General features: G+C 42.8%; 1 protein-coding gene and 1 long non-coding RNA gene across 8 annotated transcripts in view; one reads left to right on the top strand and one right to left on the bottom strand.

The window, feature by feature from the left end:
- CD48 (CD48 molecule) overlaps positions 1–14,595 on the bottom strand; it is an 85,918-nt gene that overhangs the window by 15,457 nt on the left and 55,866 nt on the right. For 6 of the 7 annotated variants that reach the window (XM_081491676.1, XM_081491675.1, XM_081491677.1 and 3 more), the window contains one exon: positions 4,176–4,309. The exons of the other annotated variant lie outside the window; for it this stretch is intronic. In XM_081491676.1, the coding sequence (XP_081347802.1) occupies positions 4,176–4,257 (82 nt within the window). In that variant the 5' untranslated portion in view covers positions 4,258–4,309. The remainder of the gene's footprint in view (positions 1–4,175; positions 4,310–14,595) is intronic. 7 annotated transcript variants of the gene reach the window in all.
- LOC145506623 (uncharacterized) lies at positions 2,279–13,339 on the top strand. Its single transcript, XR_014054072.1, has 3 exons — positions 2,279–2,430; positions 10,873–10,971; positions 11,514–13,339. It is a non-coding gene; the product is annotated as an uncharacterized LOC145506623 (long non-coding RNA).

Raw genomic sequence — 14,595 nt, 5'->3', positions numbered from 1 at the left:
TTCTTTACATTGATCACTTAGGAAGGGTTTCATATTTCTCCTTGCTATTCTTTGGAACTCTGCATTCAGATGGGAATATCTTTCCTTTTCTCCTTTGCCTTTCACTTCTCTTCTTTTCTCAGCTACTTGTAAGAACTCCTCAGACAACCATTTTGCATTGTCGCATTTCTTTTTCTTGGAGATGTTTTTGATCACCACCTCCTGTACAATGTTATGAACCTCCATCCATAGTTCTTCAGGCACACTGCCTATCAGATCTAATCCCTTGGATATATTTGTCACTTCCACTGTACAATTGCAAGGGATTTGATTTAGGTTGTACCTGCATGGCCTAGTAATTTTCCCTACTTTCTTCAACCTACATCTGAATTTTGCAATAAGGATTTCATGATCTAAGCCACAGTCAGCTCCCAGTCTTGTTTTTGCAAATAATATAATCATTCTGATTTCGGTATTGACCATCTGGTGATGCCCATGTGTAGAGTTATCTCTTATGTTGTTGGAAGCAGGTGTTTGTTAAGACCAGTGTGTTCTCTTGGCAAAACTCTGTTAGACTTTCCCCTGCTTCATTTTGTAATCCAAAGCTAAACTTGCCTGCCTCTCCAGGTATCTCTTGACTTCATACTTATTTTCATATATATATATATATATTTTCTGATATATTTATGTTTTTTTTAATTTTTAAAGTAAATTGAAAAATATTTTGATTTGCCTTTTAACAATTCCATATTTTATTAGATAGAAAACTACTTAAAGTAGTACTTTGACTTAATTCTAATAAGAAGTAGTTATTCATGTGTCTGAATGCTTAGGATAAAGTAACTGTATTTATGTGCAGTTTGTAAATGAGGCAGACCTTTCCTATGCTTACCCATATTTCTTGTCTGAAGAGAAGTAAAACTAAAATGGTGTAGGGGAGGGGAATCAGATCAAAGGAAGTAGTAATTTCATACAAAAGAGTCTACCCAGGAAGAAGAAAGAAGTGCTAAAGGGGAAATTCTGAATACTCTAAAGCAAGTCATGTTTCTCGTAAAATTTTAAGAACCAAAAGAGGTGTTTTAAAGATTCTGACATTGAGTTATGTGCCCCTGTCTAGTGAGATAATCTGTTTAACAAACCTATACAAACGATTCAAGAAAGTAATTTGGCAATAGACATCAAGACTTCAGATGTGTGTCATGGGGGGCAAGATGAACAGAGTGCAGTGCCGTTTCCTGAAATGGGAAGTCTCATGAATTTAATTGGCCAGATGGCAGTGACTAAATGCATGGTGAAGAAGCCCCAGGTTTGTGGAGGCTTATTACACAGCAATAGATATCTATAACAAAGATGAGGAGTTAGATTTTGGAAATGTGTTTGAAGATGTTTAAAAAGCAGAGATTCAGTTCTGTGGCCCAGAAGAGAGCACTGGGCTTTGGAATTTCTTTATGCTATTTCTGGCTCTTATCTGTCTCAAATTGTATGTGGTCACAATCACAGAGCAATTTCACATTCTTTATTTCATTGATCTTAATAATAACCTCTTGAAAAAATGGGGAGCATATCATTATACCCATAATAGAGCTGAGAAATTTGAGACTCAGGAAGCTTTTATGATTTATAGGAAACTCTATGGCTTAGAACTCAGAACATAGGTCTTAAAGCAATTATTCTCCAATTAAAAATAAAATTAAGAAAAAAAAGAGGATGAGTCTTCTGATTCCCAGAACAAGCTATTTCTACTGCACTTTGTTGTGCTAGAGGGAGACAGGGAAGATGCCTGCTAGTGAGGAGTGGGCCAGAGATCAGAGAGCTGAGAACCTCAAGTCTGAGGGCCGAAAGAGGAGACTTAAAAAATACTTCTCAAATTTCTCCACAAAAACATCCATTACTGAGAAGGAAAGAATAATGATACCCCCAGGAAGATCTGGACAGACAGTCTGAAAGGAAGTTCTTTGATGTCATTCATTCATAGGATTAACAATTATTTATTGAGCCCATGCCACGTGCTAGGCACTGTATTAGGTTTATCAATGGACAAGGTCCTTGTGCTCACAGAACTCAAGGAAACAGACAACCAAGCAGTTCACCAACCATAACCTGGAACCTGAGGTTTCTAGGAGGAAGTGACACAAAAATGGGAGGGGCTAGAGAGAGGGGAGTGCAGGACATTTTAGGCAGAAGGAAAGGCATGTATATAGGCCTAGGGGGAAGACGGAAAGCACCTCCTTCAAGGCAAACAGCAAAGTTAAATTTAGACGAAATGTGGTCATAGGGTGTTGTTTTATCACTCAGTCATGTCCTACTCTTTTGCGACACCCTGGACTGTCACCCACCAGGCTCCTCTGCCCTTGAGATTTCCCAGGCAAGAATACTGGAGTAGGTTGCCGTTTCCTTCTCCAGGGGATCTTCCTGACCCAAGGAATGAACCCACGTCTCCTGCATTGCCAGGTGGGTTTTTTTTAAACCACTGTGCCACCAGGTTATGGGGTGAGGGAGTCATAAATTGAAGATAAAAGAACTATCTGTAGGCATACTCTGGACATGAAGAGATTTAGACACAATGGCCTCATGTCTAGAGAAAGTCCTGAAATAATCCGGTTCTCTTGGAATTTCTATCTTTCCCAACAATTGGATGAATACTTCATACCAGCCCCTACTCCCAAGGTCATATTAGTGACCTATGAGTTGAGTAAGCCCCATGGAGCCCACACAGCCACAAGAGGCCTGAAGACATCATGTCTTTAGACTTAGTGTAGGGGAGCGGAATGTGCCACCCTAATATATGTCTCTTTGGCATATTAACTGTTTTAAGCTGTTTTTTTTTCTAAGGAAATAGCAGACATAGTAAACATTCTGAAAACCATGTAGGAGTCACCCTTTGGTAAGAAACATTTATATTCGTAAGGGAAATTTCCATTAATAAGGGTGTCTCCCTCTCCGTACCAGAAGAGGAGGATGACCAAATCTCTAGAAACTCTTATCAATGGAGAAGGCACTAACTTAAATCTGCCTAACAATTTTACCCTTTTTTGCTGTGCTTTCCCTGATAACCTCCCGGAACTGTCACCCTCAACATTCTCTTTCATCTTTAGCAGAGGATGGTATTTAAGATGAGGGCTTCAGCCATTTTAGCGAGTTACTTGGTTTTTCTGGGTTTCACCCATGTATACAATATTAAACTCTGATTTTCTCTTGTTAGCTTATCTTATGTCAATTTAATTCTTACACCAGTCAGAGATCCTAGAAGGGCAGAGAAAAATTTCTTCCTCACCAAAAGCCAGTCATAAACCAGAGCCAATGTCCTGCCACCCTGAGAGGCCTTGCGTGAGTAGCCAACAGGATTTCCTTAAAGTATGGCTATCTCATCTACCTCACAGTCACATACTATCATAATGTTAAGATGTTATATTCGTTTCCCATGCCCAAACTCACTTTTACTCATTTTTTCCATAGTAGTGAACATTAAAGCACCTTTAATGAAAAAGACTTAAGTATTTATTAGGAGGAATAGTGATAAATAACTTAACTCTCAGTTCTCAGCTGACCTAGGAAGACAGGTAGTGGAGGGCTGGACAACTGTAACAGGAAAAGGAAAGTTTTCACACAAGGGGATCAGAACACAACCATGGCAGCACAAACCTTAGCTCTTAATCAGATGTTCCAAGGTTTCCCTGCTACTGAGGCCTCTGCTTAGACTCTCACTCAGCGACTCTAATCAGAGCCATTCTTCCCAAGTTTCCTTTCCCACAATTTTGATTTCTCCCTGGAGCAATGATAACATTATTTACTTTTGCTCATGACGCAACTCCTTGCATAGACAGAGGTCTCAAAGAATGCCTCAAGGAGCACAGCACCCCTGAGCCTAAAATGGGGCAGCTACTCGTGCAGCTTTTGTTATTTGTAATGCAAAGAAACTTCACAGATGACAAACCACAGCACTAAATGTGAGAGGACTACTTCCCTATTTCACCAAAGTTCAATTTTTGTTGCTTCCCCTTGAGAAAAGGGATGGAGCCTGATTTTCCAAAGCTTAAGGAAGACTCCCCAGCTCATCACAACCCTGCTGCCAGGATGAAAATACTTGCTGCCTGGAGCAACTACTCCACTTCAGGTGGAGACACACCCCGTATTCCCTTTTCCATCTGACTGGGCCTCCAGGGCACAGTTACAGGCAGACAATTTGTGGAAAGTACCTTGTATGCTTGTTGCCAGGAACAAATGAGGCAGCAGTAGAATTTCCAGAGTCAGAGACCACTCCCACCTTCTGGAGCACATGCTCCTCTTCTCCAGAACTTTACGGGAACTCTGGACACAGAAAAGAACCAAGCTAGAAAGAGACCAAAGGCACCTTTAATTCACGGCTTAAGGTTAGAACTCTCCACCCAGCCCAGCAACTCATGGGTGGGGCCTGGGGACCAGAAACAGGAAGCCCCATCGTTTTTTTTGGTTTTTTTTTAATTAAGCCACGAAGAAACTAAGAACAGACTTGCGGATATGGGGGCAGAGGGAGAGGGTGAGACGAACTGAGAGAGTAGCCCTGAAACATCCGTTACCATATGTAAAACTAGATAGTTAGTGGAAATTTGCAGTATGACGCAGGGAGCAAATGACAACCTAGAGGGGTGGGATGGGGTGAGAGGTGGGAGGGAGGGCCACGAGGGAGGGAATATACGTATACCTATAGCTGGTTCATGTTGATATATGGCAGAAATGAACACAATATTGTAAAGCAAAAGCAATTATCCTTCAATTTAAAATAAATAAATTTAAATTAAAAAAATAATTTTGCTTGAATGTGTGTTAGTTCTCTTTTCTGGTGAGAGGATCCATAGATTCTACTAGTTTTCAGACGGATTGGTACTCAGAAAAGATTAAAGACCCCTGATAGTGAATATCTGCTTTTGGTTTCCCAGCCAGGAAACACCCTGATTAATCAGAGTACCCACCCAAGGGAATTTCTGAACAGAGCCAACTCTAAATCATGTGACGAGTAGAAAATAGATCATGTGTGACGTAGGCTGAGAGCACAAAATGTGGGAAATCAGATCTACACAGTTTGAGTACTGGTCTCCCCCCCACTCCCAAGCTCTTCCTCCCTTATGGAGAAGTTCAATATTTAAACCTTTACATTGGCCTACCCACTGAACATTCAGTTCAGTTCAGTTCAGTCACTCAGTCGTGTCCGACTCTCTGTGACCCCATGAATTGCAGCACGCCAGGCCTCCCTGTCCATCACCAACTCCCGGAGTCTACCCAAACCCATGTTCATCGAGTCGGTGATGCCATCCAACCATCTCATCCTCTGTCGTCCCCTTCTCCTCCCGCCCCCAATCCTACCCAGCATTAGGGTCTTTTCCAATGAGTCAACTCTTCGCATGAGGTGGCCAAAGTATTGGAGTTTCAGCTTCAACATCAGACCTTCCAATGAACACCCAAGATTGATCTCTTTTAGGATGGATTGATTGGATCTCCTTGCAGTCCAAGGGACTCTCAAGAGTCTTCTCCAACACCACAGTTCAAAAGCATCAATTCTGCAGCGCTCAGCTTTCTTCACCGTCCAAATCTCACATCCATACGTGACCACTGGAAAAACCATAGCCTTGACTAGACGGACTTTTGTCGGCAAAGTAATGTCTCTGCTTTTGAATATGCTATCTAGGTTGGCCATAACCTTCCTTCCAAGGAGTAAGCGTCTTTTAATTTCATGGCTGCAGTCACTATCAGCAGTGATTTTGGAGCCCAAAAAAATAAAGTCTGACACTGTTTCCACTGTTTCCCCATCTATTTCCCATGGAGTGATGGGATCAGATGCCATGATCTTAGTTTTCTGAATGTTGAGCTTTAAGCCAACTTTTTCACTCTCCTCCTTCACCTTCATCAAGAGGCTCTTCAGTTCTTCTTCACTCTCTGCCATAAGGGTGGTGTCATCTGCATATCTGAGGTTATTGATATTTCACTGAACATTAGTATTATTATTATTAACCTATATTCAAATATTGTATTACTAACCTATTATCAAAGGTTATTTGACCCAAATGAATGTGTTCTGCACCCTTGTGATCTAAGAGTTTCAGGCCCATCCCTCTTGAATCTAAATGAATTATTCGCCCACCCAGGACACTTTGAAGACCCATAAGGAAAGTCACAGTCCCTGATATACCATAGTTTTAGCAGTTTCAGACTGGGGACATTTCTGATTTTCAACATGGAGATGAGCAATAAAAACACTGCTCTCCTCAATCTGTGAACTCCTGTCTTGGAAGTAGTTACCCTCCCCAAAAGATCAGCATGGGGGAATGGAGTCAGCTCACTACCTGAATCTGCATATGACACTCTATTTACCTGATCATATTGGAGCTCTGTGAGGTGAGGAAAACAGGTATTACTACTTGTATTTTATAACTGAAACTCAAGGTCAGATTTGCCTGAGGTCATGTGCAGCTCCAGTCAACCCCAGTCTACTTCACTCAGCTCTTCCCCTCATGTGAGCTACAGTAAATCTTTGGACTAGAAGAAAAGATGAGACTGAAGTAGAATGAGCAAGATCAAAGTGAGGTTAACTAAGGAAGACTTTAAGGCAAACCATGGAAAAGAAGCTGAGGAGGAGTATTCTTTACCACTAGTGCCACCTGGGAAGCCATCTGAGTAGGAATAGGGCAAATAGACAGAACAGGGTAAGGGACAGAAGTGAACTGTACGTGGGCTTTGCTTGGACTTCAACTCCTTTGGGGATTTTGTAAAAGGGCTGTTGCCCAGTGTTTTGCTGAAGCATTTGAGATCTTAACCAGCAGGGAATAGCAAAATCTATTCCCAACCACTTAGGATGAATGGTGGGACCTCCCAGGTGGCACTAGTGGTATAGTACCCACCTGCCAATGCAGGAGACACAAGATACGTGGGTTTGATCCCTGTGTTGGGAAGATCCCTTGTAGGAGAGCATGGAAACTTAACTCCAGTATTCTTGCCTGGAGAATTCTATGGACAAAGGGGCCTGGCAGGCTACAGTTTATGGGATCGCACAGAGTGGGACACAACTGAAGTGACTTAGCACACACTCATGCAGGATGAAGGGTACTATTGCTGGCTGACTTCTTGCTGATTCCAGTAGGGGGCAGTACAACACAGTAGGTGTTGTACTATATCTATATATATCTATATATGTATCTATATATGTATCTATATATATAGATATCACTGTATCTATTGGATATTTCTTCCAATTTGCCTTGATTCATGGACCTAACTTTCCAGGTTCCTATGCAATATTGCTCTTTACAGCATCGGACTTTGCTTCTATCACCAGTCACATCCACAGCTGGGTATCGTTTTTGCTTTGGCTCCATCCCATCATTCTTTCTGGAGTTATTTCTCCACTAATCTCCAGTAGCATATTGGGCACTTACTGATCTGGGAAGTTCATCTTTCAGTGTCCTATCTTTTTGCCTTTTCATACTGTTCATGGGGTTCTCAAGGCAAGAATACTGAAGTGGTTTGCCATGCCCTTCTCCAGTGGACCACATTCTGTCAGACCTCTCCACCATGACCATCCATCTTGGGTGGCCCCACACGGCATGGCTTAGTTTCATTGAGATAGACAAGGCTGTGGTCCGTGTGATCAAATTGGCTAGTTTTCTGTAGTTTTAGTTTCAGTGTGTCTGCCCTCGGATGCCCTCTAGCAACACCTACTGTCTTACTTGGGTTTCTCTTACTTTGGACGTGGGGTATTTCTTCACAGCTGCTCCAGCAAAGTGCAGCCGTTGCTCCTTACCTTGGACAAGGGGTATCTACTCAAGACGGCCCCTCCTAACCTTGAATGTGGAGTAACTCCTCTCGGCCCTCCTGTGTCAATGCAGCCGCTGCTCCTTGGGCTTGGGGTAACTCCTCTCACCGCCGCTCCCGGCCCTCGGCCCGGCCCAGCTTCTCTCGCCGCTGCCCCCGGCCCCCAGCCCGGACTAGCTCCCCTCGGCCGCCGCCCAGGCCCCCAGCCCAGCCTAGCTCCTCTCGGCCATGCTTCTGCGCGGAGCCGTTGCAGCCGCCTAGCTTTTGCGCCGAGGATATGGCAAGAGGAAACGTCGACATTCTAGGAATCAGCAAACTAAGATGGACTGAAATGGGAGAATTTAACTCAGATGACCATTATATCTACTACTGTGGGCAAGAATCCCTTAGAAGAAATGGAGTAGCCATCATGGTCAACAAACGAGTCCGAAAGGCAGTACTTGGATGCAATCTCAAAAATGATAGAATGATCTCTGTTCGTTTCCAAGGCAAACCATTCAATATCACAGTAATCCAAGTCTATGCCCCGACCGGTAACGCCGAAGAAGCTGAAGTTGAACGGTTCTATGGAGACCTACTAGACCTTCTAGAACTAACACCCAAAAAAGATGTCCTTTTCATTATAGGGGACTGGAATGCAAAAGTAGGAAGTCAAGAAACACCTGGCGTAACAGACAAATTTGGCCTTGGAGTACAGAATGAAGCAGGACAAAGGCTAATAGAGTTTTGTCAAGAGAACACACTGGTAATAGCAAATACCCTCTTCCAGCAACACAAGAGAAGACTCTACACGTGGACATCACCCGATGGTCAACACCAAAATCAGATTGATTATATCCTTTGCAGCCAAAGATGGAGAAGCTCTATACAGTCAGCAAAAACAAGACCAGGAGCAGACTGTGGCTCAGATCGTGAACTGCTTATTGCCAAATTCAGGCTTAAATTGAAGAAAGTAGGGAAAACCACTAGTCCATTCAAGTATGACCTAGATCAAATCCCTTATGAGTATACAGTAGAAGTGACAAATAGATTTAAAGGACTAGATCTGATAGAGTGCCTGATGAACTATGGACAGAGGTTTGTGACATTGTATAGGAGACAGGGATCAAGACAATCCCCAAGGGAAAGAAATGCAAAAAAAGCAAAATGGCTGTCTGAGGAGGCCTTACAGATATCTGGGAAGAGAAGAGAAGCGAAAAGCAAACGAGAAAAGGAAAGATATTCCCATCTCAATGCAGAGTTCCAAAGAATAGCAAGGAGAGATAAGAAAGCCTTCCTCAGCAATCAATGCAAACAAATAGAGGAAAACAACAGATTGGGAAAGACTAGAGATCTCTTCAAGAAAATTAGAGATACCAAAGGAACATTTCATGCAAAGATAGGCTTGATAAAGGACAGAAATGGTATGGACCTAACAGAAGCAGAAGATATTAACAAGAGGTGGCGAGAATACACAGAAGAACTGTACAAAACAGATCTTCATGATCCAGATAATCACGATGGTGTGATCACTCACTTAGAGCCAGACATCCTGGAATGTGAAGTCAAGTGGGCCTTAGAAAGCATCACTACGAACAAAGCTAGTGGAGGTGATGGAATTCCAGTTGAGCTATTTCAAATCCTCAAAGGTGATGTTGTGAAAGTGCTGCACTCGATATGCCAGCAAATGTGGAAAACTCAGCAGTGGCCACAGGACTGGAAAAGGTCAGTTTTCGTTCCAATCCCAAAGAAAGGCAATGCCAAAGAATGCTCAAACTATCGCACAATTCCACTCATCTCACATGCTAGTAAAGTAATGCTCAAAATTCTCTAAGCCAGGCTTTAGCAATATGTGAACTTCCAGATGTTCAAGCTGGTTTTTGAAAAGGCAGAGGAACCAGAAATCAAATTGCCAATATCTGCTGGATCATCGAAAAAGCAAGAGAGTTCCAGAAAAACATCTATTTCTGCTTTATTGACTATGCCAAAGCCTTTGACTGTGTGGATCACAATAAACTGTGGAAAATTCTGAAAGAGATGGGAATACCAGACCATCTGACCTGTCTCTTGAGAAACCTGTATGCAGGTCAGGAAGCAACAGTTAGAACTGGACATGGAACAACAGACTGGTTCCAAATAGGAAAAGGAGTACGTCAAGGCTGTATATTGTCACCCTGCTTATTTAATTTATATGCAGAGTACATCATGAGAAACGCTGGGCTGGAAGAAACACAAGCTGGAATCAAGATTGCCGGGAGAAATATCAATAACCTCAGATATTCAGATGACACCACCCTTATGGCGGAAAGTGAAGAAGAACTAAAGAGCCTCTTGATGAAGGTGAAAGAGGAGAGTGAAAAAGTTGGCTTAAAGCTCAACGTTCGGAAAACTAAGATCATGGCATCTGGTCCCATCACTTCATGGGAAATAGATGGGGAAACAGTGGAAACAATCTCAGACTTTATTTTTTGGGGCTCCAAATTCGCTGCTGATGGTGATTGCAGCCATGAAATTAAAAGACGCTTACTCCTTGGAAGGAAGGTTATGGCCAACCTAGATAGCATATTCAAAAGCAGAGACATTACTTTGCCAACAAAAGTCTGTCTAGTCAAGGCTATGGTTTTTCCAGTGGTCACGTATGGATGTGAGATTTGGACGGTGAAGAAAGCTGAGCACCGCAGAATTGATGCTTTTGAACTGTGGTGTTGGAGAAGACTCTTGAGAGTCCCTTGGACTGCAAGGAGATCCAATCAATCCATCCTAAAAGAGATGAGTCCTGGGTGTTCATTGGAAGGACTGATGTTGAAGCTGAAATCCCAATACTTTGGCCACCTCATGCAAAGAGTTGACTCATTGGAAAAGACCCTAATGCTGGGTAGGATTAGGGGCAGGAGGAGAAGGGGACGACAGAGGATGAGATGGTTGAATGGCATCACTGACTCGATGGACATGGGTTTGGGTATACTCCGAGAATTGGTGACGGACATAGAGGCCTGGCGTGCTGCAATTCATGGGGTCGCAAAGAGTTGGACACGACTGAGCGACTGAACTGAACTGAACTGATTGGATATTTCTAGAGCTTCAAGTGAGGATGTAGAAATAAAAGCTACACTCTTGTCTACTTTTAAGCAGCTTGCAATCTCATGGAGGAACCAGATAAGAAGAAAAGCATTAAAATGTGGAGTGATCAACCCAAGATAGGAGAAGGGATAAACTGAAACATGAGAAATGGTAAGTTCAGTGTGGGATATGTTAAGATTAAGATGCCTAAGACAGAGTTGAACATTTGGATGTGGGGCTCAAGAGAGCGATCTGAGCTACATACCAAGTACATCATTATGCAGCACATAAATTGTGGTTGAGGTCATACCACATATTAGAAGGATCTCTCTCAGAAAGAGTATGTAAAGTGAAAAGGGGGTTGAGGGTTGAGGAGGGGCATCCCCTGTGGCTTATTCATGCCAGCCACTATATCAAAAATACCATAGGCTGTATGGCTTAAAGGACATACATTTATTTCTCACAGTTCAGGAGGCTGGGAAATACAAGATCAGGGCACCAACAGACTCAGTGTCTAGCGAGAGTCCACTTACTGATTCAGAGATGAGCATCTTCACACTGGAAAATGTCCACTGTCCTTACATGGCAGAAGAGAAGAGGGAGCTCTCTGAGAGAACTCTCTTTTTAATAAGTAGTAATCTACAATGAGGCCAAGATAGGGGAGTAGGAAGACCTTGAGCTCATGGGTATATCAAAATTATAACTCTTTACAGAGTAACCATTAATGAGAAAAAAAGAAGACTAGCAGAAGAGATCTTCTACAAATAAAGATATAAAGAAGAAGACACAGTGAGACAGTACAGAGTGCAAATGTGCTCTGGTCAAGACCCATAACCCCAGGTGGGTAACCCACAAATGGGAGGATTATTACAATCGTATTGGTTCTTCCCAAGGATCAAGTGGTCTGAGATCCACATACATTGGGCTCCCCAGCCCTGGGGTCCTGCACCAGGAAGATGAGCCCCCAGAATATTTGGCTTGGAAAGCCAATGGGGCTTGCTTTCAGGAGAGTGAGAAGGCTATGAAAGTAGACATTCCAGTCTTATAAGGTTCTTAGAAACAAAACTTCATGTACTCTGGGACTCAGAGAATAGGCAGTAATTTGAAAGGCGCCTGTATCAGACCCACCTGCTAATCTTGGTGACCCCCCTGGCGAGTAAGGAGGCAACTGCAGCTCACCCTGGGAACATAGACACTGGAGACAGCCATTTTGAGGAACTTATTATACCACGAGGACACTGTGCTGGCAAGCACCATTTAGTAATCCTTTCTCTAGTTTATTAACACTGGGACCCGGCCTAGCACACCAGACTTTCAGCACCAGTACTGGGATCCCTCAGGCCAAGCAGCAAGCTGAGTAGGAACATAGCCCCACCCACCAGCAGAGCTTCTACCTTAAGGCTTCTTGAGACCACAGCCATCCCAGGATTGGGCATTGTCCACCAGAGGACCCAGGACTTCACCTCACTCACCAGTGCATCAACACTAGCCCTGGGAACCCCAGGGTCCTGCAGTCGGAGGCCCTGGAACCTGGCTGTGCCGCTAGGCTGGTATTATCAGGGTACACCAGGGCCATTCTCACCCTCCAGTGGATAGACACCAGCTCCAGGACCCCCTGGCCTTGGCCTTGCCCACTAGCAAGCCAAAACCAGCTCCAACATACCTTGGACCGCTCAACCAGCTGCCTTGGGGTCCAGTCCCACTCATCAGAGGGCCAACACCAGTTTTGAGACAACCTGGATGCCACAGCTAGTTGTGTCAGGAACTGGCCCCACTTGCCAGTCGATCAACATTATATTTGGAACCCTTGGCCTCACAGCCACCCATGCCAGAACCTGGCTCTGCCTAACAGTGGACCAGAACTAGACCTAAGACCTCTTGGGGTCCTGTAGCCAGTGGCCTCATAACTTAGCCCTGCCAACCAGGGGCCAGCAGCCTCTACACAAGGCAGGACAAACCAACTGGAATGGGGGCCAGCCACATCTACCAGATCATCCACAGTAGTCAGTCTGCCACAACAGAAGGACCAACACCAGCCAAAGTAGGGGCAATCCTCAAGCATAGAGCTCATAGAGGGGAATATACTGCTGGGAGGCATAGGAAAGCTCCTGTAAAAGCCACTTCTCCAAGAACAGGAAACATAACCAACCTGCCAATTAAATAGAAATAAAAAACAGCAAATTGGGCAAAATGAGGCTACAGAGTATTATCTTCCAAATGAAGGAAAAGGATAAAATTCCAGAAGAAGAACTAGTGAAGTAGAGATAGGCAATCTACCCTATAGAGAGTTAAAGTTAATAATCATAAAGATGTTCAAAGAACTCAGAAGAAGATTGGATGAACAGAACGAGAAGCTGGAATTTTTTTACAGTTAGAAAATATAAAGAAGAACCAGAGATGAAGAATACAATAACTTAAATGAAAAATACACGAGAAGTAATCAACAATAGATTAGATGATACAGAGGAATAGATCAATAAGGCGGAATACAGAGTAAGGGAAATCAGTATAAAGGAACAGAGAAAAAAGAGAATAAAAAGAAATGAAGGCAGTGTAAGAGACCTCCGGGATAACATCAAGCATACCAGCATTCACCTTAGAAGGATCTCAGGAGAAGAGAGAGAAAGGGGCAGAGAACACATTTAAAGTCATAATAGCTGAAAACTTCCCTAACCTGAGAAAGGAAACAGATATCTGTCCAGGAAGCCAGAGAGTCCCAAACAGGATCAGCTCAAAGAGGAACACAACAAGATGCACTATAATTAAAATGTCAAAAGTTAAAATAAAGAGAGAATGTTAAAAGCAGCAAGGGAAAAGCAACAAGTTTCATACCAGGGAACTCCCATAAGGCTATCAGCTGACTTTTCAGCAGAAACTGTAGGCCAAAAAGGAGTGGCCCAGTATAGGTAAAGTGACAAAAGGGAAAACCCACAACCAAGAATACTTTAGTCAGTGAGGCTTTCAGTCAGATTTGATGCAAACTCAACAGTGTTACAGACAAGCAAAGCTAAAGAGTTCATACCATACCAACTTTATAAGAAATGTTAAAGGGAGTTCTCCAAGTGAAAAAGGCCAAAACGAGAAACATGAAAATTATGAAAGGAAAAAAATCTCTTTAATGAAGGCAAATATACAATAAAGATAGTAAATTAGCTATGTATAAAGTTAGGAGAGAGGGTAAAAGACAAAGGTAGTAAAATTGTGTATACATGCAATAAGTAATTAAGGGATACACAAAACAAAAAGATATAAAATTCTTGAGGCAAGAATAGTGGAGTGGGTAGCCATTCCCTTCTCCAGGGGATCTTCCCAACCCAGGGATCCAACCTGGGTCTCCTGATTTGCAGGCAGATTCTCTGTCTGAGCCACCAGGGAAGCCCCAAAATATTAAACATGATGTCAAAAACACTGCATTGGAGCGTATAAAAATGCAGAGTTTTTAAAATGCATTTAACTTAAGAGATCAGGAACTTATTATGTGTGTGTGTGTATATATATGTATACACATATACCAATGTAGATGTATATATACATATGTAGATAGATATAGATAGTTATGTACAATGGGGGGAATATAATAAATACCTAATATATTTGAATGATGACATCATAACCAGACTGTGGTAATCATTTTTAAATGTAAAGAAATGAAGACGGTGGAGGAATAGGACAGGGAGACCACTCTCTCCCCCACAAATTAATTGAAAGAACAATTGAACACTGAGCAAACTTCATAAATGTAGAGAAATGCCAAACTGCTATGTTGTGGAACAGGAACTAACATAGTATCATAGA

The sequence above is a fragment of the Giraffa tippelskirchi genome, chromosome 5 (assembly GCF_054371585.1).
Source record: "Giraffa tippelskirchi isolate mGirTip1 chromosome 5, T2T-mGirTip1v1.2.pri, whole genome shotgun sequence".
In the NCBI taxonomy this organism is placed as follows: Eukaryota; Metazoa; Chordata; class Mammalia; order Artiodactyla; family Giraffidae; genus Giraffa; species Giraffa tippelskirchi.
Note: the sequence above shows the minus strand (reverse complement) of the source record. Positions and strands in the feature narration are given on the sequence as shown.